Source organism: Erinaceus europaeus, chromosome 3 (assembly GCF_950295315.1).
Source record: "Erinaceus europaeus chromosome 3, mEriEur2.1, whole genome shotgun sequence".
Taxonomy (NCBI): Eukaryota; Metazoa; Chordata; class Mammalia; order Eulipotyphla; family Erinaceidae; genus Erinaceus; species Erinaceus europaeus.
The window spans coordinates 20,965,802-20,991,267 of NC_080164.1; the positions used below are offsets into that span (position 1 = coordinate 20,965,802).

A 25,466-nucleotide genomic window follows, 5' to 3' on the forward strand; every position below is an offset into this window, starting at 1 on the left:
TACAGAAGTAGTTAGACACAAACTCTGTTCCAGTCTCAACCTGGATTCTATCTATTCTATCTTTTCTCAGTGTGGTTACTATATTTATAAGAAGAATTAACAAATGATAAACCATGCTCATTTAAGGCAGCTTCCTTGGACCTTAAGGAGATTCTTTAGTCTTTGTTGCAATGTCTATAATCATTGAGTCTAAATTTGTATTGTTCTAAATAAACCTTTAAATAATTTTGTCTCTATCTGTAATTATTCTTTGCCACAGAGCCGGTTTTCCATTATGAAATGACCTCATTGTAGTTTGGAGTTGAGAACTCTTGCTGCTGACTGCAATTTGAGGCTTGCCTGCTGGTAATAGTAGCTCACTCTGGCCTTAGCAAGAACCCTGATCTGATGAAAGACCAGCTTATGTTTCAGCAGTAGATCTGGATTTACTCCCTGTGAATGTTTTTTTTTTAATATTTATTCCTTGCCCTTGCTTTTATTGTTGTAGTTATTATTGTTTTTGTTATTGATGTCATCATCGTTGGATAGGACAGAGAGAAAAATGGAGAGAGGAGGGGAAGAGAGGGGGAGAGAAAGATAGACACCTGCAGACCTGCTTCACCACTTGTGAAGCGACTTTTATGCAGTGAGTACAGCTTACTAGGTATGAGTGAAGTAAAAGGAAATGCAATGCCCACTTCTTGACCTGCCTGCACCAGCGGGGAGAAAGGGAGACATTTGCTCTCCAGTGAAGTTAAGCTGTACAGCTCACACAGTGAGGTCTGTGGTGGGGGAGAGAGAGAGCTGTGTCTCACTTGGAGAAGGAAGAAAGGGAAGTTCTGTGTATAGGCCTTCTGAGATAGGTCCTGGGGGTGGCCCCTGTCTCACCTTGTCCTGAACAGAGATGGTCAGGGCTCTTGTGCTTGTGTACAGAAACAGAAACCTCCTTCATTCTTAAAATACATCACAATAAGCTGAGCACTTCCTTTTCTTGCAGATGAAGGGTTTACATGTAAATTCAAATAGGTACATTGTTATGTCAGTCTGCTTTTAATCAATTGGCAGTAGCCAGTATTTCCCAGGTATGAGCTGTGCACCACCTGCTGCTCTGAGACCTCACTTACACTCACTCATCTGATTTTCACAACCACCCCTGCAAGTGTCGGCGTCACCCCGACCCCTTTCCTACAAATGAAGAAGCAATGGGTTATTAAGTGATGGAGTTAGGACTCCTAGACTCAGACAGTGTGAGTGCCAGTTTAGCTGGGTTAGAGATGAGCCTGGTAGTGAAGATAACTAAGAGCCCCATGTACATGAAGTCAAGATTTTTCCGGGTGCTTCTATTTGGTAGAGCCTCTTTTCTGACTACCCCCGGGTGTTCAGAGCAGTCTAAGATCTTGAACTCACAGACTGCGCCCAGATCCCTTTATTCCCACAAGTTAGTTTTCATAGTGCATGCCATTGCAGCTGCAGCCTCACCTGCCGTCGTCAGCGTACAGCCTACTTTCCTGCCTGACAAGGGCATCGACCACACCCCGTGTTTCACACCTTAGTATACAAGCATCAGTGTCAAAGAATGGATTACTATTTTGTTCAGATTGATTACTGATCATATATAGGAACGTAGTTCAGACCCACTGGGCACGTACGCTAACACTAAATTCCTTTTCACTATTTAAAATGTGATTTTAGACATTAAATGCAATCGGCATCTTTGGACTTACATGTATGGCTCACATTTTCATGCGTCAGGAGCATATGCAGTATGGCTGCAGAGCCTGCGTGCTGAGCCATTATACCTCTTGCCTCTCTAAATCAGATGATCTTACGAGCTAGTTTTCTGAATGAGGCGCTTTAGTGTGGTGTTATGTATGTGAGTAATCACTGGCTTTCTTCTAAAGCTTAGCAGGTAGGTTTTGTGTCTGCCTGCATTTATATTCTGTATGTAGACTTATTTTTAATTTCTTAAGAGTGAATAATTTTTGTTTACACTTTCAACTTGCCAGGTTGGCTGCATATGCCATAATTTTAGCCTGCTAATTACATTTCTGGTAGTATTCCATACATATATTTTGCATATTGACTTCCAGTGAGAAATCGCCAATTGATCACCAGTGAAGTTTTTATAATTTAAATGAATGGCATCAGGAATTCACCACTGGATTTTTTAAATTTTCTTTTTAGACACTATTGTGTAGGCACTAGCTGCAAGAATTCATTTTCTGTCTTCCTTTAAAAAATATTTATTTATTTTCACATAAGAGAAGGCCACTGCTCAGCTCTGGCATAAAGTGAGTACCAGAGATTAAACCTGGGACCTAAGGGGCCTCTGGGATACAAGTCCAGTGGGTGGAGGGAAGGTGACGGAGGAATAGAGAAAGAGGAGAGACACCACAGCACTGCTCTACCATCCGTGCAGCTAGTTCCCTTTGTTGTTATCCATGGTTCTTCCATGCTGGAGACCCCTAATTCATAACTTACTGATACAAGCTTGCTCTGCTGGTTTTTCTCCTCTTCCATTTCCTCAATTATTGAAAGCTATGTATAGAACAAAGGAGCGCTTGACTACCTGCAGTCACTCACTCATGTTTCCCTCTGGCTACAGTTACTGTTCTCTGATGGGCCTCAGGTGGATGTTACAGCTAGTGAGCAAAAAGGCTCCATAGGCAACAGCCTAATCTGCATACGATGGGATGGCAGACACTGTTGCCCCTCACAGATTATGGAATGCACTAAAATGGCTTGAGGGTAGATGATGAATACCTACTGCTGGCCAGAGGGCTACGGGTTGAGTTACAGAACAATGCCCTAGTGGTTAGACAGTAGCTGTCTTATGTGTACCCTTGCAGAAATGCTGTTTATGTTCCTCACTCCATACTTTGATGTAATGTATACTTTTGTCTGTAAATACCATGAGGAAGGTCTGTTTGGGCGACACTCATATTATTTCTGTCTGGGCTCATGTCCGGATCCCAACAGCTACACTCCCATGAAGTGCTGGGGCTTGGACCCAAGGCCTCATGCATGGGAAAGCATGTGGTCCACTGAGTGAGCTGTTTCCCAGGCAACAAGTAAGTCTCAAAGGAGTTTTTTTTTTTTTTTATTTCTTTATTGCGGAATTAATGTTTTACATTCGACAGTAAATACAATTCAGAGGAGTTCTGAGCAAAGGAGGAAACTGTTTTGAACTAGCAGTTTAGGAAGCATTGACAGGGAGGAGAGACTCAGTGCTGGTCTGTAGGGTAGGTTGAAATGTTTTAAGTGCAGGAAGGGTCATATGAGCAAAACCTTAGAGGAGGTGCAGGCTGGGTTTGCCAAACGGAGAATTCAGTTGTGGCTAGACTGGAGTGTTAGGGAGCTGGGCAGTGAGGGAAATGTTAGGAAATCAGTTTGGGCTAGACTATAGGTCTGGAGTTGCAGGCGTGGGGATTTGGATTCCTTAAGAAGAAGGGTAGACTTGAGGGCTCAGGAGGCGGCTGAGCAGTGGAGTCTACACCTTCCCTTAGTGAGAGCCTGCGATTTGATCCTGGTACCTCATTGGAGCTCCATGGATGGTGGAGCAGTGTTTTGGTGTCACTTCATCTCTCTACAAATAGAGAATAAAAATGCGTGTGGCTCAGCAGTGTGTGCACGTGCCGGGTCCTCGGTTCATTCCCACACCACATTGAAAAAAAAAAGTTTAGGCTTGAGAGGAGAAAAAGAAAAGAAAAAAAGGCCTGGGGGATATATACTTTATCCATGAACCATGACTCTTGTGATGGACATCACTAATAAGTTATGTTCTTAACTGAAAATGCAAGCTATTTTCACTTCTTGGTAACAAGAAATACTGAGGAGCTTGTTTTCTTGGTTACGAATCAAATCCAGTGCATGAAATTAGCTTGTTAGCATCACTTTTCTGGTTGGAAGAACTTTATGTCACATAGCAAATACTCGACAGTTGTCTATTTTTAGAGGTGACACATCAGTGTTTTGCACCGACTCCGTTCATTTCATTTACAAACAGATGTATCCTTCTTTACAGGACACACAAGAACTTGATCTTACTTTAAAGTTCGGGCTCACCTTGGTGCTACTCTGAATTTTGCTCCAACTCTGTCAGCTGTGTTGTTTAACCTGTAGAACCCCGTGTTCCCACTCTTACAAAAGTGAAATCTTTAATAAGATTAAAGAGAACACAGAGACGTACATTATGGAGGTGCAGACACTCATTGTTTTTTCTTTACCTCTTTGATGCTGAAATGATTAGAAGTAGATTTTTTTTTTTCCCAACCTCGCTCAAATACATACTTTTGTGGAATGGAACTAATGAAGGAACTTGGTTGAAAATTTCAATGTCCGACTTCATTGACTATAATAATGACTGTTTTTTTTTTGTTACACCAGGACAACTTCTTGCTGCCTTTTAACAAAGTCAACCTGCAGTTACTTCATTTGAATCTCCATTAAAAAGCTGGAACCGTCAAAGGGCTAAATTGCAAAGCCATTTCATGAGCTAAAAGAGCATCATACTCTTGATATAAAGAGAAACAAAGTCCTGGAGGAATGTTTTGTACTAACCTTTGTAATTAAATGTTTCTGAGAGTCGGACGGTAGCACAACAGGCTTCGCGCCACAACCGGGTAAGGATCCTGGTTTGAGCCCCCGGCTCCCCACCTGCAGGGGAGCTTCATAAGCGATGAAGCAGGTCTGCAGGTGCCTATCTTTCTCTCCCCCCCTCTGTCTTCTCTTCCTCTCTCCATTTCTCTCTGTCCTATCCAACAATGACAACATCAACAACAATAATAACTATAAAAATAAAATAATAAGGGCAACAAAAGGGAATAAATACAAAAATATTTAAAACAAAAAAAAAAGTTTCTAATTGACTTTTTCTTGGTCACATCTGTGAATGCTAATATAGGTACAGATGTGTGTACCCTCACCTATAGGGGACAGAATAGTCCTATCACTCAAATAATCCCCCCTTTTTGCTTTAATTGGACTTTGATTTACTCCTTTATGGCAGATTCCCCCCCCTTTTTTTTGAATGTCATGTTTTTGCTTAAGTGTAACAATTTCATTTCTCACTGCTGATTTCCTGAATGTATGTTTATGTTTAGGAAACCCAATTTACATTCCGTAGCTTTGCCTCATGCCTTCAAATCTGGCTTTGTTTTGTTAACATTATGCTTACTTTGCTGCTTGTTGTTTTTAATATATTTGTTAGATTTATTTATTTATTTTTTGTAACTTCTTTTTCTCTATTAGGGAATTAGTGTTTTACAGTAGACAGTAAATACAATAGTTTGTACACGTATAACATTTCCCAGTTTTCCACATAATAATACAGCCCCTGGATTTATTTTTTAATTATTTAAAAGAAGTATGTATTATTATTATTATTATTATTTTGAGAGAGAGAGAAGAACCAGAGCATCCCTCAGCTCTGGCATATAGCGGTGCCTGGATTGGCCCTGTGTGCTCTGTGTGAGGAGTGTGATTCGCTACCTCTGCACCATCTCCCCAGCCAGTTGCTCTTTGTCCTACGTTGCTGAACTGTCTTCTTTGCAGTGCGGTTTCGTGTAGGTCTTATGGGGTGTTCATGTTACTAGGCGGCTGCCAGTCTGCACCTGTCTTGGGGAATTTGTAGGTGTTGCTTCTCTCCTAACATTTGGGATGCTACATGAATGTGCAGTGGTTTGTTGGGAAGAGCCCCAGCCTGGGAGTTGAGTGAATGCAGGTTGACAGGCAGCTCTGCCTCGTGCAGTCAGAGTGGGGCGTGGAGGTTTCTGAGCTCTTTCTCTTCAGCTGTAAACAATTGTTCCTTTCCTGACTTGTGTTGCCAGGATATTGTGTGCAAAGTACACTATGTGGTAGTTTTCTCTCCCTTGTCTTTGAGAAGGGTGGCAGTGGGCTAGAGAGAGACCAGACATAGCCTGTCCCCTGCCCTCGGGCTTCTTCTGTCTCAGCTTTAAGGTCAGTTGGGGACTGAGCTTGTGGGCAGCATTCCAGCAAGTTCCCAGACAGACTGGCTGTGGGCTTCTCTTAGCAGCAAGGAGAAGGAAGGGAGCCTGGGTCTGCGCTGCCTCCTCTGGGCTGAAGGGTTTCAAATGCTGTTCTTTACCACCCCTTGCTGGCGGGGTTCAGGCAACGTTGAGGAGAGTCTGGGCTGGAGGGTGGCTCTGAGCCTGCAGACTAAATTGCTAAAGCCCCTTTCAACTCTGATATCTATCCCATGAGAAATTTGTTTGTTTGCTTTAATATATAAAGAGTCAGTGAGTGAAAGAGACCACAGCACGGAAGCTGACTTCACTGCAGCGGGGTCAGGCTGGAACCCGGGTTGTGCACGTGGCAGAACAGCACACTGCCCAAGTGAGCTATTTCTTTTTTTCTCTCCCTCTCTCCCACTCTCCCTCTCTCCCACTCTTCCTCTCTCCCTCTCTCCCTCTCTCTCTCTTTTTTATTCTTGACCATTGCTAGGGCTCCACTACTCCATGATGACTTTTTTTTTGCCCCCAGATAGAGGCAGAGAGTAAAATACCACAGCACAGAAACTTTCTTCACTGTGGTGGAGACTGGGCTGGAACCTGGGTCGTGCAAATGGCAAAGCAGCGCACTGCTTCCAAGGTGTGCTATTTTATTGCTCTCCTCACCCCCCCCCCATTTTGTTTTTGCTACCAGGGTTATCTCTGGGAGGGGACTCTAAACTTGCATGACTGTTCCTGTTGGTTTTTTCTTCTTTTTTTCTTTTTTTCCTTTTGCTAAAGGTGAGAGATGCTGGGGAGGGGAGAAAGAAAGAGAAGAAGAGGCAGTACATCACTGCTCCTCTGTGAAGCTCTCCCCATCCCTCCCCCATGGCAGGTGCTCCCATGTGCTGACTGGGGGCTAGAACCTGGGTCTTTGTGTATGCTAGGGGATGCACTTTACTGGGTGAGTTATCCCCAGTCCCCTAAACAGTATGGCGTTTACATTGATATTTCAGAGATGTCTTTCATTCTACTTTATGCATTATGCTTTGCTGAAAGTACCCTCCTTTTGTCATCCAGACAGTAACATAAATTCTGAACATTAAAAAAAATATCTTTCACTGTCAATTGCATTCATAAGTCTTCATGAGCTTTAGTTTCTAACGAAATATTTTTTATTGGCATTTATGTTAATTTCACCACCTCTAATTTTATTTATTAATGGTAAAAACATGCTACATGAAACACTTTAAAATACATGGAGAGAGTTCCAGGGTCATTATCCATCTGTTACTTATTTTGAGTTTTGCAAGTCTAGGGGAAAAAAGGGTCACAAAAGAATGTTTAATAACAAAGCAAATGGCCCAGATATTAACCCTGTGTTTACATAAGATATACCTTTATACATGAACCAAAACCAGTGATTATTTTTTGGAATAATTCAAAAATATTAAAAACACTTCAGTACATTTTTCACATTCAGAATTTTTTTGTTATATGAATAATAATGTTACTGGAATCAGTCTAAAATATTTAGAAGTTCTTTGATTCTGTTCAGATTATGAGATATTAAATAATAAATATAAGACATTTTAAGAAACAAAACCTAATGCATACAAAACTATAAAAGCATAAATGTATTTAGTCATAAAATTAACTGCAATATACTTGAAAGGATAAATCTCTTTTTTTTACCTTGGCTTATAATGATGCACTCTATTGGGTTTTTGCTTCACAGTGTAGTTGTTGCTTTTTTCCCCTAGAATACTAATTGTCTGTTACTTGACCCTAGCTCTACCTCACTGGTCAGACATTTAAAACATGTGTTTTGTGAATGAAAATTACACAGGATTTTTTTTTTTTGAGGGTTAAGAACATCTCCAGAAATTCTTTACTACATAAGATATTTTTAGGTTGCTGGTCATTGTTTTTTCTAAAGCAGTAACATCTCCAGAAATTCTTTACTACATAAAGTTGCTGTTCGTTATTTTTTCTAAAACAGTAAGTACTGTTTTCACCACTGCTGGATTAAAATCTCCTCTGTTAAAGGTTAGAGAACTCTTCAGAAAAAAAAAAAACCCTAGAAAACAAAAAACTGTAGCTTAGATTTCGTAGGTGTGTGAACTCTAGAGTACAGTCCACAATTAATATGTGGGTAAACTACCCACCATTTAAAATATTTTCTTCATTTTGTTTGTTTCTGTTAAAATCAAATCACTATGAATGATGGTTTGCATCATTTGACAAAATGGTGGTTTTTTTTTTTAATTTCTTTATTGGGGAATTACTGTTTTACATTTGACAGTAAATACAATAGTTTCTACATGCATAACATTTGCCAGTTTTCCATATAACAATACAACTGACAAAATGGTGTTTTATTCAGTTTGTATACATCTGTAATGTTAACAGCACGTTAAAGGTAATGACACAACTCTTGGCTTTAGAAAGAATGTGATTGATTTGTGTTGCTTTGAGGAATTAAACTATTGAATCAAGAAGAGAAGCATTTTATTCTGTTTCTAGTCAAATCATTTGTTACATGTGCCTCAAAGTAGCAGTATGCCTTTCAGTGAATACCAGTAGTCATATGAGAAAATAATTAATGATGTGAAAAATTCTTTTATGCTTGGAAAACATTGGACCAGTGTCTTTACTGTTTTGTAGCTGACATTTGACATTTCTCAGTGGTGGTTAGTTCTGCCCTCAGTGATGGATTCATGATAAGCCCTGTCCAAGCCCTTACTATACAGAGTCCATGTTTCCCTTTTGAAGTAGATGTTGGATTTTTTTTTTTTAATATTGAAATAAACAATCCAGGTTATACAAATTTTGGAGAAAAATAAACCAAGTCAGGGATTGTGGGGTACACGGGATCCCCCATGGGTAGGGAACAGCTGCCAATCTCCTCCCCTCTGACACCACCCCATTGGCCACCAGGGTGGAAAAGCGAGAAGGGAGGGCAGCCAATGGCGGCGAGAGTGAGCATGCATAGTAAAGACTCTGGGAGCTATAGCAGAGGATAGCACGTTTCTTTAAAAAAAGGCAGCGTTTATATGGGGTAAAAAGAAGCCAGGTGCTGGGGCAGGGTGTGGGGCAACAAGCTGAATAGGGGCAAAGTTTGACAGCAAGAACCAATCAGATATTTTTAGACTCTAGCTTCCTTTTAACGACTCCATCTCTTGACTTTCCCTTACCCGGGGCATGGGACTTAAGAATGAGGAAGGGGCTCTTTGGCTTTATCTACATTCCACTGAGCAAATCAGGTTTATCCAGACCAGGTGGAGGGGGAACAGTTACAGCCTCTGGGTCTAACAAGATGGAGGTCAGGGAGGGGTGGGGAGGTGTATAGGTGAACGCCTTCCATCCTCGTGGAGAGTTAGTTATCTGGGGTTCCAACCAGGCTCAACCCACCATGTCCCCACAAAGAATGGTCCTGGGTGGTAATATGGTGGGCTTCTTTCTGCCTCTTTTCTCTTCAGTGATGTCAATCTGTGCAGTTTTGATGAACCCTTTTGTCCTCAGGCTTTACCTGTGTATCTTCTTATTTTCTGTTTCCAACGAAGTGACCATTCTTACAGTTTCTCTTTGCAGCCTTCATGACCTACAGGGCAGAATTTGTTAAGTCATTCATGTCTTTATAATCTCTCACATCATTGACTTTTTCATTTTCTTTTTATATATTATTTATTTATTCAGAGGAATTATCTCTGAGGCTTTATGCCTGTATGACTCTACCACCATTTCCCAGTGACCATCTTTTTCTCTCTATTTTTGATAGAGGGTACAAAGGAGAGAGAGAGGGGGAGATAAGAGACAGAGAAGGAGAGAAACCTGTAGCACAACTTTATTGCTTCGCTGCATGAGCCTCATGAGCCTCCCTTCAGGTGGAGACTGAGGGTTTAAACCCAGGTTCTTATGCAGCATAATAGTGTGTGCTCATCTGTGTGCTCCATGGCTTGGGCCTTCTCAAATGAGCATTCTTCCTGGCCCAGCACTGTGTCAACTTTTGGACTGTTATGAACTGGATTTCTAGGGACACTTGGATGTGTGTTTTGTGTGTGATGTATCTTGTTTGGGTATATATACTTAGGAGTGGTTTGGCAGGCGTTATGATACACTAGCATTTTAAGGGTTAGAGGAAGGAATCTGAATAAGAAGATAGTCTCTTGAGCAGGCATGAGGTGTAATAGAATTAGTTTAACCAGTTGTGCTGAAATGGCTTTTCATGATGGTGTTGCACTTAGTGTGGGTGTATGTGGTTTTAACTTTTACATCTTATAAGAAAGTCTTGTATAATAACAGGAAATTGATGAAATGTAGTGTGCTTGCCATTTACCCACAAAAATAAGGTGATATTTTCATTAAGAATGTTTGCTGCTTATCTTATAATTTGAAAATTGAAAGGAAAGTATCAGAAACTTTCTGGTGACTACCTCTGGGAGAACTTTCTGGTGACTGCCTAGAGCCTGTACACTGTGCAGCACAGAGACTGGCCCAGGAGCTTGGCTTCGTTCTCTTCTGCTCTTTTGTGTTCTCTATCCTCCAGGCCTAGGATCCTTTGCACCTTGGTTCTACCTGCCTCAATAGCCTCTCTGATTTCTTCATGGAAAGAACACAGGGCTGCTGACTGCTCCACACAAGCTCACAGCAGGCTGTCCCGTGTTCTCTCTCCACCTTCTTCACTGGTGTAGGGAATCATCTGTGGTCCTACACGGTGCCCAGAGCTCCCTGTTCTTTTTCTAGCCCTAGACTCACATGATTCTACAAGCTGATTTTCATAAACTTGTCTTTAGAGAAATGCTTCTTGTTTGTTTCCCTCTTCTTTTTCTTTTTCAGATTTGTTTGCTCTCCACCTAGGGATTTGTTGGGCATTTTGCCCTGCTCCATCGCTGATGCTGTGGTTTATTTACATTATCATTGTTTTGCCTGAGACCCGCCCTGCCTGCAGGGTACTGGTTTATCCCTTTGGTTAGAACCTTAGCAACAGCTGCTATGGAAGCTTTCTACTTTCGCACTCTTTTCTTTTCTCCACCCCTTCTCCTAGCCATTTCCTTTTCTGACCTGCCACTTCCTTTTCATAAGATATAAAGGCGTTTTCTCTGATCAATAAAGACATTGCATTGTGTTCCCACTCTGCCACGAGTTCCTGGTCTTCTCTCCAGCGAAGCTAGCCTGGGTGGGATTGTGTTCTAAGAGGGTGGAAGCAAAGCTGTTACCATTTTTTTTTTTTTTGTAGCCTTGGCTGAAAATGGCTAGTGTTTGTGCAAATATTATTGTTCTAGGGGGTTATTTATTTGTTTTTTGTATGGTTAGGGCTCACATGTGCATAATTTCACCACTCCAGACACATGTGTACATGTGTGTATACACAGAAACAGAGAAGGGAGACACACCACAGCACTTAAATTTCTGCTCTTGTCATAGTTTTGCCTGTTAGTGTCCCGGGGGCTTGAACGTGATCTGTGCATGTGGCAAGATGCACGCCCTACTGGGTGGACTCTGTCCAACCCCTCATAATATGAATTTTATGATTAGAATGATTTTTACTTGGTACTTATTCTCAGTTACCATCAAAATAACTTGATAACTCTAGACAAATATTTAAAATTCCTGTTTCTTGCTTTTATTGAAGAATATGAATTTAACTAAAAATTAGAAATAAGCAGTTTTTGGTAACTTTTGAAATGATTGTTTTCTGCCCAAATTCCATTTGTTCTGATAAGACATATATTAATGTTCTCCTGTTTTATGTATATGAGTAATTCTAGTAAATTTATTGCTTGTCTTCTGTCAGTATTCCTCCATTACTTAGTTTTCTAAATAGGTGTTCTGTGGCTAGCTCTGTCTCAGTGAGGCCATGTGAACTGGAGCCTAAATGTGTAGTTAAGGGAGATGAATGGTATACAGGAAACTGAGTGATGGCTTTCAGTGACGCTTGTTAGTCAGGGATGCTGTGGGTGCCAGTATAGTCTTCCCTTACTGAGGGCATTTCAGCAAGCATGTCTTCATCTATGTTCTGTGTTATCATTTACTCTGTGTTTATAGTATGTCAGAGAGGTATGGGTTCTTTGTCCTCCCTCATTTAGTCATTTTTTGCTTTGACAATGGGATTTTGCAGAAGAAGGATTACTGGTTATGCAAAAAGACTCATGCCAGAGGCTCTGAAGTCGTCCCAGGTTCAGTCCCTCATCCCACCAGAGCTGAGCAATGGTCTCTCTGTCTCTCTCTCTCTTTCTGTCTTTCTCTATTTTCTTTCACATTACAATAAGTAAGAAAATATCTTTTTTAAAAAAAAAATAGATTACTTCTCAGTTGATTTAATTTGGCTATGCCAAAGCTACTGCTTTTCACTCTGTCTCTGTCTCTCTATATGTCTTTTTCTCCCTGCCTTTGCCTCTTCCTTCTCTTTTGCTACCTATGTATGTATCAGATCTCTTTTAAAAAACATTACAGAAAGACCCAATCCTTGTGATGGATATGTTTAGTCACATCATTTTCTTTTATTTTTTTTTAATATTTATTTATTTATTCCTTTTTCTTGCCCTTGTTGTTTTATTGTTGTAGTTATTATTGTTGTTGATGTCGTTGTTGTTGGACAGGACAAGAGAAATGGAGAGGGGAGGGGAAGACAGAGTGGGGGAGAGAAAGATAGACATCTGCAGACCTGCTTCACCGCTTGTGAAGCGACTCCCCTGCAGGTGGGGAGCTGTGGGCTGGAACTGGGATCCTTATGCAGGTCCTTGTGCTTTGAGAGCTTTTGTTGCCCTTATTGTAGCCTTGTTGTGGCCATTATTGTTGTTGTTGATGTCGTTCGTTGTTGGATAGGACAGAGAGAAGTGGAGAGAGGAGGGGAAGACAGAGGGGGAGAGAAAGATAGACACCTGCAGGCTGCTTCACCTCCTGTGAAGCGACTCCTTTGCAGATGGGGATCCGGGGGCTGGAACCTGGATCCTTAGGACGGCCCTTGCACTTTGTACCATGTGCGCTTAACCCACTACGCTACTGCCCAACTCCCACATCGTATCATTTTCATAGAGGTGACCTTAGTAGCACTGGTCTGCAACTTTCTAAATAGATTTGTGTGTGTTTATATTGTTCCATGTATGAAACAGAGTGTGTATATGCACAGGTGTGTGATTGCCTTCAGCCTTTTCCCCAAATGATATCATACTCTGTTGCCCTAGCAGCATATCTTGGAGAGCTATTCAGTTTAAAATGTGGAGCTTTCCCTTCCTGTTCCCAGCTGCTGAGCAGTGTCTCATAATGTTTCATGTACAAGCTTAGCTCTTCCCCATCAATGTGCATTTAAGTTTCTGGTGTTGCTGTTACAGACAGTGCTGCAGTGAAATATCTTTGTATTTGCAACTGAGTATTTCTCTAGGGTAAACACTTGGAAGAAGATCACAGTAACAACACTCTCATGTTTATACTGAAGGCAATGATACTAACGATGATTTTAAAAATATCAAAGGCAGGGGCCAGGGAGCCAACACACTTTCATGCCGGAGGTTCTGAGCTTCTAGGTCCAATTCCCATCATCACCATAAGCCAGAACTGAGAAGTACTCTGGTTAAAAACAAACAAACAAACAGTAAACTTAATACATATATAACAACAAACAAATAACAGCAACAACAATGGAATTAAAATGCATGGACTTGCTAAAAAAAAAAAAAAAAAGTCAAACCACCATCTCCAAGACTTCGTGAGAAATATAGAGGTTACCAATGTGTTATGTGTGTATTGGGGGGAGGTGGAGACACAGAACTTTGGTGGTGGGTGTGGTGTGAAACTAAACCCCTGTAATTTTGTGATCTTGCAAATCACTACTATATCACTAATAAAAATAAGTAAACTTCAAAGGCAAAAATCAGACATTTTTGCCATCCCGTGGGAAAAATGGAGACTTAATATTTAACTTTTATTTTCCTAAATATAGTGAAGGTGGATATTTTTTGACTGTTTTTCTTTTTTACTATAAATATTTATGAGAGAGAGAGAGAGAGAGAGAGAGGAGCACTTCTTGACTTTGGTATATGTGGTGCTTGGGATTGAACCTAGTACTGTACGTATCCATAAAGCTCAGCTCTAAGGCTAAGCTACCAGCCCACTGACCTTTAGTTTTTTCTTCTTGTAGATTGCATTTATCTAGCTGGTTTACTCATAAGTATCTAGTTTAAATTATATAGGTATTATTTGATAAATATTGTAGGAATATTTTATGTAGAAAAGTGCACACATCACATTAAAAAAATTATTGGGGACTTAATGGTTTACAGTCTAGTCTTTAGCACATAGGCACAACCTCTCGTCTCATGTCTAGGAGACACACCAAGACCCCAATGTCCCTTCATCCTGACCCTTTCCCTACTTCCCCAGAGTCCTTTCCTGTGGTGCATTATGCCCACATTTTGTTTTTAATTGCAGGCCTCTTTCTAAAATAAAATGATTTACAATATAAAAACCGTCTGCATTGATGCCAGGCGTGGAAGAGAGTAGAAGCATTCTCAGCACATGGGTCATGAAACCCAGTTAGAATCTGCACCAGGTGTATTAGTGACAGGGGGGAGGGCCTTTCTTTCCAGGCGCTCCCCCCCCATCCCTACTCCTACTTGGAACCAGACACTGTCTCACATGTGTCCATCATCCTGATGTTGCCCTTCCTGGTCACATTGGAGAGTGCCCTGAAGGCTGTGTGCATGAGATCTCTGTTCCTTTCTCTTCAAGTCTCCCTCAGTCATAGTTTACACCCTTGTTCTAGTGGACCCCAATTTCTAGTCAGTTCTTTAAAAAAAATGTCGTGAGCGTACTTTGATCCTTGCCTGTACGGTGGTGTATCTGTCCTATGCTTGGTAGACCGGATAGGGTAATTTCTGAGGAGTGTTGTAGGCATTGTTCAGGTTTTCATCTTGCTTCTAGTGTGCAAAGCTAATCTAATTCTGACACTTTGCGATCTCTTCTCCCCTCTTCAGAAGTTTGTAGACTATTCCTTCTCCTCTCTTCCCAAGGTTATACTGTTGAGTATCTGTTTTCCTCTGTTCACAATCCTAGCTTTCAGTGGGCTCTTTTAAAGTAGAATGTCATATTCCCTACTTGTGAGAATTGTCTTGAGTTATTTTGTTGCTAGCTTCCTCTCCTCCAATTTCTCACTATCTTTTGAAACTTGTATTATTTGTGAATGTGACCTCAGCCATCTAATTAATTATTCCTACTTCCCATCTTTTTGTCTTCTCCTTGATATTCTGTTTCATGTATTTTGCATTTTTGCTAATTCTGTTTTGCTATATATTTTCTTGGAATTTATTTATTTATTTATTTATAAAATGGAAGTATTGACAAGACTATAGAATAAGAGGGATACAAGTCCATATATTTCCCACCACAGAACTCCGTATCCAATCCCCTCCCTTGAAAGCTTTCCTATTCTTTGTCCCTCTGGGAGTATGGACCTAATATCATTATGGGGTTCAGAAGGTGGGAGGTCAGGCTTCTGTAATTGCTTCCCTGCTGAACATGGGCATTGACAGGTTGATCCATACTCCCAGCCAATCTCTCTCTTTCCCTAGTGGGGTAGGGATCTGGGGAGGTGGGGCTCCAGGACACCTTGGTGGGATCATCTGCCCAGAGAAGTCAGATTGACATCATGATAGCGTCTGCAACCTGGTGGCTGAAAAAGAGTTAATATATAAGACGGGGCCGGATGGTGGCGCACATAGTTGAGTGCACATGTTACAGTGCACAAGGACCCAGGCTCGAGCTCCCAGCCCCCACCTGCAAGAGGAGAACTTCACAAGTGGTGAAGCAGGGCTGCAGGTGTCTTTCTGACTTTCCCTTTCGAATTCTGGCCATCTGTACCCAATAAATAAAGATAATAAAAAATTTTTTTTAAATATGTAAGACAAATTGTTGACTAATCATGAACCTAAAGACAAGAATATTGTAGATGAAGATTTGGGGTCTACGTTTTGGAAAAAGCTAGTAGGTCTATTTTAGGTAAACTTCCAAGTATTTCTTAATTCCCTTATTCATATTTTTTTTTCACATATTTCCCTTATTCATCTTTTTTCTTCTCATAAGAATATGCTATTCTTGTTGACTGAAAACATTATTTGCCTTTATGAGAATGTTAAAGAAATTTCTTTTTCCTAAATTGTTTTGTTCAGAGCCAGGCCTGGTAGAGCATATATGTTATAATTCAGGGACCTGGGTTCAAGTCCTGGTCCTCACCTGCAGGAGGGAAGCTTCCCAAGTGGTGAAGCAGTGCTACAAGTCTCTCTCTTCCCTCTCCCCCCATCTCCACTCTCTACCCTCCCTCCTCTCAGTTTCTCTCTGTCTCTGTACAATAAATAAATAAAGAAAAAATTAAATAAAACATTCTTTCAAGTATGCTTTTAAAGTCTCTAGTGTAATATTAAAATCTTTTCTCAAATGCCTCATTTTCTACTCACAATGAAAATAGGGGACTTGGATGTCTGGTGTTCTTATGTGGTGCCTGAAGCTTGAATCTGTCCTCATACATGGGAAAGTATGTAGTGTTCTGGTAAGCTCTCTCCTATCTATTGTCCATAAAATTGCTTTTCAAGGTTAAAAAAATGAAAGAAAGAAAGGAAAATAGGGGACTTAAAAAGGCAGTTAGAAGCTAACATGTAAGTGAGGCTTGTATGAGCCTTGGCCTTCACCGTCCTGGGGTGGGTTGGGGGCTGTTTTTAGGGAACCCCCAGTGTAGCTCCATTTTTATCTTTCTCCATAGCCCTTCAGATTCCCAAGGGGAATGTGCCCTGGTAACTGCCTAGAGCTGCACTGTTGAATTCAGTAGCCACCACCTGGCTGCTGAAATACAATTACTTGAGTCAGTTTCTCAGATGAATCAGATGGGCTACCATGTTGGAGAACACACGGCTGGAGCAAAGCTCTTTCTGCCAGCCATCTGGGAGCTCCTTGGGAGAGGAGCCATGCGGGGGCGCAGCAGTGAATAAATTTGTTCAAGTTCAGCCCATTTCCCTTGAAGAAGCAGTGGATGTCAGGCGTGTGAGAAAGCATATTTCTTTGCAGCCAGCCCCTTGCTGGATTATAATACCTTGGGCTTCCTGTGCCCCTCTATCAAACCAGACCTTTTCATATACCTAGAAGAACATGCATTTACATATGCAAATGTACACAGAAATTCACACACCTAAAAAAAAACTAGCTTTGTCATCCACAATGTTGTACAATAGGGTTTACTTATTTTATATTCCACACCCAGTGGGTAATGTGAGTTGCATCCTCCTTTCAGATGCCCACTCAGTACAGAGGTAACGTGTTTGCTCCTGCCCTTGCTTCTTCCTCGTTCTTTAGCATTCTGCATGATGGACTTCTTGAAGTCTTATTACATGTGCCTATTTCAATTTTGATAAATATTTCCATTTTGTTTACCTAAAGGGAGTACCAATATTATGATTCCAGTAGCAGAACAGGAAAGTACCTCTCCACATACACCTTAGCTTCGCTGGTATTAAACATAACCAGTGATGTTTCAAGTAGGAGTTAGTATCTCAAGTTAGTTTTTATTTCCATAATCACCAGAGCGCCTACTTGGACAAAAGATATACTAGAATTTTCCACTGGAAAATCTCTCAAATGTAAACCAAATTTAAATTTACATTAATATCCATGTGTATTTATGTCTTATAATAAGATATAAATACAATTAAGTTTCTTACTTTGGAGGAAAATGAGTAATTTCCAACTCTCCCCAGTCTCAGTGGAATGTAAACAGTCTAACTTCAAAGTAATGCAGAAGGTTGATTTGATGGTTACTTCATTTACCCCTAGTCTTTTTATTTTATTTTATTGCTTTATTTATTTATTTATTTTTAATATGTATTTATTCCCTTTTGTTGCCCTTGTTGTTTTATTGTTGTAGTTATTAATTATTATTGATGTCATTGTTGTTGGAAAGGACAGAGAGAAATGGAGAGAGGAGGGGAAGACAGAGGGGGGAGAGAAAGATAGATACTTGCAGACCTGCTTCACCTCTTGTGAAGCGACTCCCCTGCAAGTGGGGAGCTGGGGGCTTGAACCGGGAACCTTCCACCAGTCCTTGAGCTTTGCGCCACGTGTGCTTAACCCGCTGCGCTACCACCTGACTCCTTTTTTGCTTTATTTTTATTATATTTGATAGGACAGACAGAAATTAAGAGGGAAGGGGAAATAGAGAGGAAGAGACACTGACAGTACTTGCTTCACACTCAGGGAAGCTTCCCTCCTATAGGTGGGGACCCAAGGCTGGAACCTGGATCCTGTCACATGTACATATACCTTTAACCAAGTGTGCCACCACCCAGCTCCATGCATGTCTTATGAACACATAAGCCTCATTTAGTCTTATGAATAAACTAATTTGGAATGACTTATACAGAATGCCTAACTCTTAAACATGCTGAATCATCTCTTTGCTTTTTATTATTTTCTGTTTTGCTTTGAAAAGGTCCCCTGCATTTTGTCAGAATGCCCTTGGTCACTCCTCTTGGCACTTACAGTGTAAGGGATTATTCCTTAAGAGAACTAATTTACTCATTTCTCCACCTCTAAATATACTGCTATAGTAAATACCTTACTTTTGAGACTTCCACTGGGAATGGTTGAGAGTATCAGTGAAGTGCTTATTTTAGCAGGGACTGGACTTTGAAGGTCCACACACTCAGTGGCAAAGTGCTATGCAGAGTGAATGTGCAAACTTTGGGGTCCTACATGTGGAACTAGTGTCACTCTAACCCAAGCTTGTCTGTCAAACCCTGAGGCCTGGAAAAAGACATCAAGGCGTAGACTAAATGCCCAGCCTGGGAAGACTTCCTAAGGAAAGTAGGGAGACAGATTTGTGGGATCTGGTCGTGCCTGACCCAGTCCTTGTTCTAACCCCAGATGCCTAGCAGTGCAGGCATACTGCAGACATCTCATGGTTTGCTTCTTGAGTTATTGTGAGCTTAGGGAAGAACTAGGTATGTGATGGAAAGTGATTTTAGATTAAACTTGGTGCGAGTAGTCCTGTATGTCCATGGGATGCAACCCTTTCTGCTTCACTTTGCTTTAAATACACGTGTGTCCCTTGTTTCCTGGTTCTCTGGCTCCAGCTTGTTATCTGGAGGGAGGTAGCGCAACATAGGGGAAGAAGCAAATGTGGGTAAGGCAGACACCTCCACCTGATTATTTGGGCTTAGGACATTGATTCTTGAGTCTTCTGAACCTCAGCTCCATCACTTACAAATAGTTTCTTTTTTAAAAGATGATACCCAGACATCTTTACCTGTATAGTCCATAGATGGAGGGTGGTTATATATGGATACAACTTGCCATTGCCTCGGTTTTGAGGAGCTTAGGGACAGGTGTTGACAGTGCTGACTATGATTTTTTTTTTTTAAATATTTTATTTATTCCCTTTTGTTGCCCTTGTTGTTTTACTGTTGTAGTTATTATTGTTGTTGTCGTTGTTGGATAGGACAGAGAGAAATGGAGAGAGGAGGGGAAGACAGAGAGGAGGAGAGAAAGATAGACACCTGCAGACCTGCTTCACCACTTGTGAAGTGACTCCCCTGCAGGTGGGGAGCCGGGGTTCGAACCGGGATCCTTATGCCGGTCCTTGTGCTTTGCGCCACCTGCGCTTAACCCGCTGCGCTACAGCCCGACTCCCATGATTTTTTTTTTTTTTAAGAAGATGTTTTACTTTCTACCCTGGTAGGAAAGGTTTTTAAAAACAACTGGTTCCAGATGCTACCTATCATGATGCCAACCAGACTTCCCTGGGCAGATGACCCCCACCAATGTGTCCTGGGGCCCTGTTTCCCCAGAGCCCTGCCCCACTAGGGAAAGAGAGAGACAGGCTAGAAGTATAGATCGAGTTGCCAACGCCCATGTTCAGTGGGGAAACAATTACAGATGCCAGACCGTCCACCTTCTGCATCTCATAATGACCCTGAGTCCGTGTTTCCATAGGGAAAAAGAATAGGAAAGCTATCAGGGGAGGGGGTGGGATACGGATTTCTGGTGGTGGGAATTGTGTGGAGTTGTACCCCTCTTATCTTATGGTTTTGTCAGTGTTTCATTTTTATAAATAAAAATAAAAAATAAAATAAAAGCCACTGCCTTGTAGTGCAGGCAAAGCCAGAGTGTGCAGGAGCCCAGCCCCTCAGCCCTCAGGAGCAAGCCGCCTGGCTGCTGATTTGCTGTGGTTGCCTCCCCTCACGTACTTCTTGGAAGTCCAGGGCTAGAGCTTAGCAACAAACCCAGTTCTCAGCGGGTATCTATTCTGTTTGCTCTTTGAAAGGTTTTGTACATACACTCTCAAGTATTGGTGGAACAGAACGCTAAAAATAGACTCAGCACCCAGATAAGGTGCTTCTATGTTGTTAAAGGATTTGACCTGCTTTTGTTGCTTGTCTGAAATGTCGTTAAGGCCCCCTGATATTTAGAATTTTATTTACTTCCTATGGTGACTCTCTTTGAATATTCAGAAGTCTTGATTGCTGGAATGCATTTATTTACAGCGTAAGATTTTAAGACTATCATAGTTTTAATGAATTAGCATTTTTATTACCGTGAAGAAAATAAAGTTTTTTTCTCTAGTGTGGTTTGGGTTAGTAAATTTACTCTTTGTTCTTTAGGTTATGCAGACGTCTGAAAGTAATCCATTGGCAGATAGTTTAGGGAACAAGTGAGGAGGATGACTTCTGCTTCACCTTTCAGCTTAGAAAAAACTAGGTTGAGACCAGTTGCTCACAGATAACACTTGTAGACTCAAACAACTAATGAGATTCAAAGAATGGACATTTCTAAATTTAAAAGGAATTGGTTCACTCTGTAAAATGACTCTGACTTCCAGGCATGGTGACTGACCCTTAGGAAGCTGCCCTGCTGTTCCTCATCCATTGAGTTTGTTTTTTACAGAAGGATGCTAGGGGAAAAAAAAAAATCTCTTGGGTAAATTAAGATTTTATATTCAATAACATCCTGGAAACAAAAGAGTACAGACATTGGTGACGTCTGTCATAGCAGCATCTGCAGTTCAGTGGCTAAAAAGCAGTAAGATAATAAAGCAAATTGTTTAATAAAACAATTCCAAAGGTAGGAATAGAATCAAATTAGAGGTCTTCCTGTGGGAATAAGCTAGGAAGTCTATTTTAGGTATGTCCTGGTGGCCCATGACTTTAGTAAATCCTGCCTGAGCCCAACTGCCAACATACAGATGGACTGAAAGTATTGTCTTGGGAAGATGGTGTCAGAGTTGAGAATAGGCCTAGAAAGCTGGATTAGGGCAGAGAGTAGCTCCCAAATATGAGGAAAGTATATAAATACATTAATTGTTAATGGAGAGTATCAATTTCTAGTGTACTGACATGTTCAGGATGTGGGTGAGGGTCACCCCTGTGGTCTCCATGCTCTGACATCCCTTATCAGGCATTTTCTGTCACCTTGTCATGAGGATTCATGTATGTGTCAACCTGAACTCAGGGAAGTTGCATGTGTATAGTGACCAAGCACACTCTTTTATCTCTTTCAGAAAACCATGGTGTCATGGAAAGGGCTTTACTTTATATTCACATTGTTTTTCGGGAGCTTTTTTGGAAGCATTTTCATGCTGGGCCCTCTTCTACCTTTGATGTTTGTGAGTCCATCATGGTATCGCTGGCTCAATGACCGCATGGTGGCAACCTGGCTCACACTTCCTGTGGTAAGTTACACACACCCTGCACAGAGCGGCCCAACCTCACAACTTTCATTTTGCTAGAAGTTTCTCACATTTGCCAAAGTGAAGCCTTTCCTGTGTCTAAGAGGCATATTATTGTTTGTAGGGGGAATAAAGAATGTAGACAAATAGCTAAGGGTTACTTTTATATTCATTAAGCATTTTCTTCTTGTATTTTCCTCCATTAAATTACTGTGTAAAACGTACACATCTGAAGATAAGATCAAATAATCTTATTTTGTATTTCTGTTCATTTTCTAAAACAGTGACAAAACTTTTAAGATTTTTTTAATAAGAAAGTACTTCTTTTAAGCCTGTGACATTTATGTGACTGATTAAATGTGTCCCCTTTTATATGGTCCGGACTGGCCACTACCACCTCTCTGCTGCACTCTGGAGGAAGTGGTAGGAAGCTTGGAGCAAGTGCTTTGTTTTTGAAGTTGTGAATGACAGGTCACACCTTTCTCTCTCTTGCTTTCACTGGTGAGAGTGCTAAACACTGTAATAGAATCTGAGAATGTAATCTGTTTTCTGCCAAGCGAATAGCTGAAATCTCTACCTCTGGAAGCAATGCTGGATCTTAGTGCAAAGATTCTACCAGATCAGCTTCTACTATTATTACTACTGGTGTCACTACTATTTTAGCAGAATTCTGTCACACAGCTTCAAGTAACATGTACTGGAGTGGGTGAGATAAGAATGGAGATACAAGAATACATTTTAAAATGTAGCTCGACCTTTCACTCCCCACTTTATGTGAGGAGAAATGGGAAATGTTAGTGGTTCAGTGCTTTGATTCTTGTATTTAAAACATACAAGCCAGTCATTTTGTGTGATGAATCATTGGAGAAAGGGTTTGAAAACACAGACTGAGCTGGATTTACCAACTATGTGTTCAACTTTTGAGGCACTTTCTAGATGATCTTCTAGGTTAACTGACTTTTGCCTTACTATGACCTGTCTTGAGAATTTATCATATAGGCAATATTTACTGACCACTGTGTGTATTGGGTGTGGGGGGAAGGGGAAGACACTTTTGTTGTCCAGCTATTTTAAGTTTCTGCCTTACTAACAGAGAATAGCATGACATGTCTGACAAGGAATCTTTCCATCAAGAAACTTATAGAAATGAGTTCCCTTGCTGCTAGATTCCAGAACATGGAGGTTCTGGTTTTGAGATGGTTAACATCTGTTTAAAAGAAGTGGAGAAAGCTGTCAGGGTGTCTCTTTTCACTTTTATTTCATGCTCTTAAAAGGCTCTAACAGTCATTTTGAAGCAGAGATTATTCAGAAGGATAGTTCTAAACAATACTAAACAAAATAAAACTTTCTTCAAAACTAAAAGCTGATTAGGCTAAATGCACTTAGACTACAACGATCTTTTCTTTTTCAAGCTTCTCTTATACATTTAAATGGTATCCTTAGCCACACTAGTCTTTTCTTTCTGTTTTCAAGGACCACATGTGTTAAATAAGGTACCACAGTGAAAAGTTTAGACGCTTGGCATTAGATGAGACTTAAAGATTGTCTCACCATCTGTGTATGTGAGAATTCCTTCAAGAACAGTCTGGAGTTCTGGTCAGACTCTCTTGGAACGTTTGTTTAATGGGGAGTGCATGCTTCTAGTCATTTCATTTTTAGATGGTTCTTAATATGATAACTATTAGGATCAAACTTTTCATGTGGGGGTTGGGAGAGAGTACTCATCCAGTAGATGCATGCCTCTTTATGCTCAAGGCCCTGGGTTCAAGCCCCTGCAACACTATGACATCATGGTAGAGTGGTGCTGTGATGCCTCCCCACCACCCTTCACCCCCCAAAAAAGAAAGTCATCCCAGGAGCAGTTAAATCACACCACAAGAATCCTCATGTTGTGGAGAGGCAGCTGCACATGTCCAGAGCATGTTTTTTTGTTGTTGTTGTTGCTTCTCAATATTCTGAATCTTCCCAGTAGTTTGCCCATTAGCTAATTACTTGAGGTTAGGGAAATTACTTTGAGTTTTCTCTTTTTTTACCACAGATTGGGAGGTCATTTTCTAACACCCTCCCCCACCCCCAAGGACACAGGCATCTCCGTAGCTTGCTGTTTCCTCTCCTCTCCTAGAATGGAATAGGTGTTCATCAAATATAGATCACTGAGTACAGTTACTGTCTAGATGGCTTCTAAGAAGGGTTTTACTCAGTGTTTGATGTGTGACTTCAGATTGCAGAATTTTGATTAATCATAGCTGGGGATGTGAGGAGCCAGTCTACACTGGGTTAAAAAGCCAAGACTGACTTGGAAATGAGGAACACCGTAGAGTGATTTACCTTGGATTCATTGATGATCTGTGATCACGGTTGAGGGGACTCTTGTGGGTTTTCATGCATGGTGAACACTGAAGTGTGGAGGTAGTAAAAACAAAGTGTAATGTAATAGGAAGGGTTCTCAAATTTCTAAAACTCAAATTTTTAAACTAGGAGCGATCTTTAGCTACTTAGGTTTAAAGTTGTGAGATTGTAGCTCTAAAGAGATAAGACCATACAATTTTATGATTAATTTCTTACTGAGACTGCTATCTTTTTACATACTATAGAAGTAGAACAGGTTTGAGGGGTATGAGAATAGTTTGTCTTTCTTAAAAAAAGTTTTTGATCCAGATTTGAATTCTGGGGTTCTTTATAAACATTATGACCTTATTTCTATGCAGTATACTTATTATTCTGCTTTTGCAGTAGCTGTAAATAATGATGAGTAGATATGTGCTGTCTGCTATTAAAAATGATTAATGTGGGCTAGAAATCTAGGCTGCCCAGAGCTATATATATTTAACTCTCAGGCAGTTCTGGTAAGAGGACCAGGCTCAAGGGAGAGAATGCCATACGCATGCTCTTGGGATAACAGTCTGGGCTTTTTAATTTGGACATTTTTCATAATGAAAGCAAAAGATTGATTGGGGATTCATAGGAAACACATATTATAAATTGTTCATAAAAGGTTAGATTTGAGGTTTGGTATTTATAGACTTCAGATTTTAACTCTTTTCTAGAGTACAACACACAGCTAACAGTCGGCTCCTTCCTACCCATTAAGGAAAGGGCATCCTACATCTCAGTTCTTTGCAAGAACTGAAAGTATGTCATATTTGGAAGGCATTGTGGAACTGATCCAAATTAACCGTGGTTGGTGACGTCACTCATGGCCTCCAGGCCAAATCGTATAATTCAGTGATTTATTTGCTAGCTGATGATCCTTTATACTTTGAAGAAAGAAAACAATTTTAAAAAATAGTATGTCTTGCTGTGACTCCAAGTCTTAGAAGTCTATTCCCTGATACTCTCTATCATGAAGTCTTAGCATTCCCAGAGACTTTGCTGTGAGACTTACAAGTATTTGAGTGAACATGAACCTTTTAAAAAGTGTACTAAAAGACCACCAGCATTTTTTAGTTTCTTCTGTTTAAATAATCTTTTTTTACTCTGTTAGGATGTTAATGCTCCAACTCTGTGATTCTTTCGATATAACGTTTCTTGCCTTTTTTTTTTTTTTTTTTGCTTTAGCATTTCTTTTAACCTGGTTTTTCTTGGTCCAATTTGTATTTACATTCTTGAAGTTTTTTTTTTAAATAATTTTTTATTTTTATGTATTCCCTTTTGTTGTCCTTGTCTTTATTGTTGTAGTTATTATTGATGTCGTTGTTGGAAAGGACACAGAGAAATGGAGAGAGGAGGGGAAGACAGAGAGGGGGAGAGAAAGATAGACACCTACAGACCTGCTTCACTGCTTGTGAAGTGATTCCCCTGCAGGTGGGGAGCTGGGGGCTCGAACCGGGATC

At 40.7% G+C, this 25,466-nt stretch overlaps 1 protein-coding gene across 3 annotated transcripts in view; it reads left to right on the plus strand.

Annotated features, from left to right (window-relative positions):
• The window catches only part of LCLAT1 (lysocardiolipin acyltransferase 1), a 157,505-nt gene that overhangs the window by 43,316 nt on the left and 88,723 nt on the right, over positions 1-25,466 (plus strand). For 2 of the 3 annotated variants that reach the window (XM_060186816.1, XM_060186817.1), the window contains one exon: positions 21,466-21,636. In XM_060186816.1, coding sequence (XP_060042799.1) covers positions 21,466-21,636 — 171 coding nt within the window. Of the gene's footprint in view, positions 1-19,018; positions 19,093-21,465; positions 21,637-25,466 lie in introns of those variants that run through there. The other variant, XM_007523889.3, reaches the window with a different exon arrangement.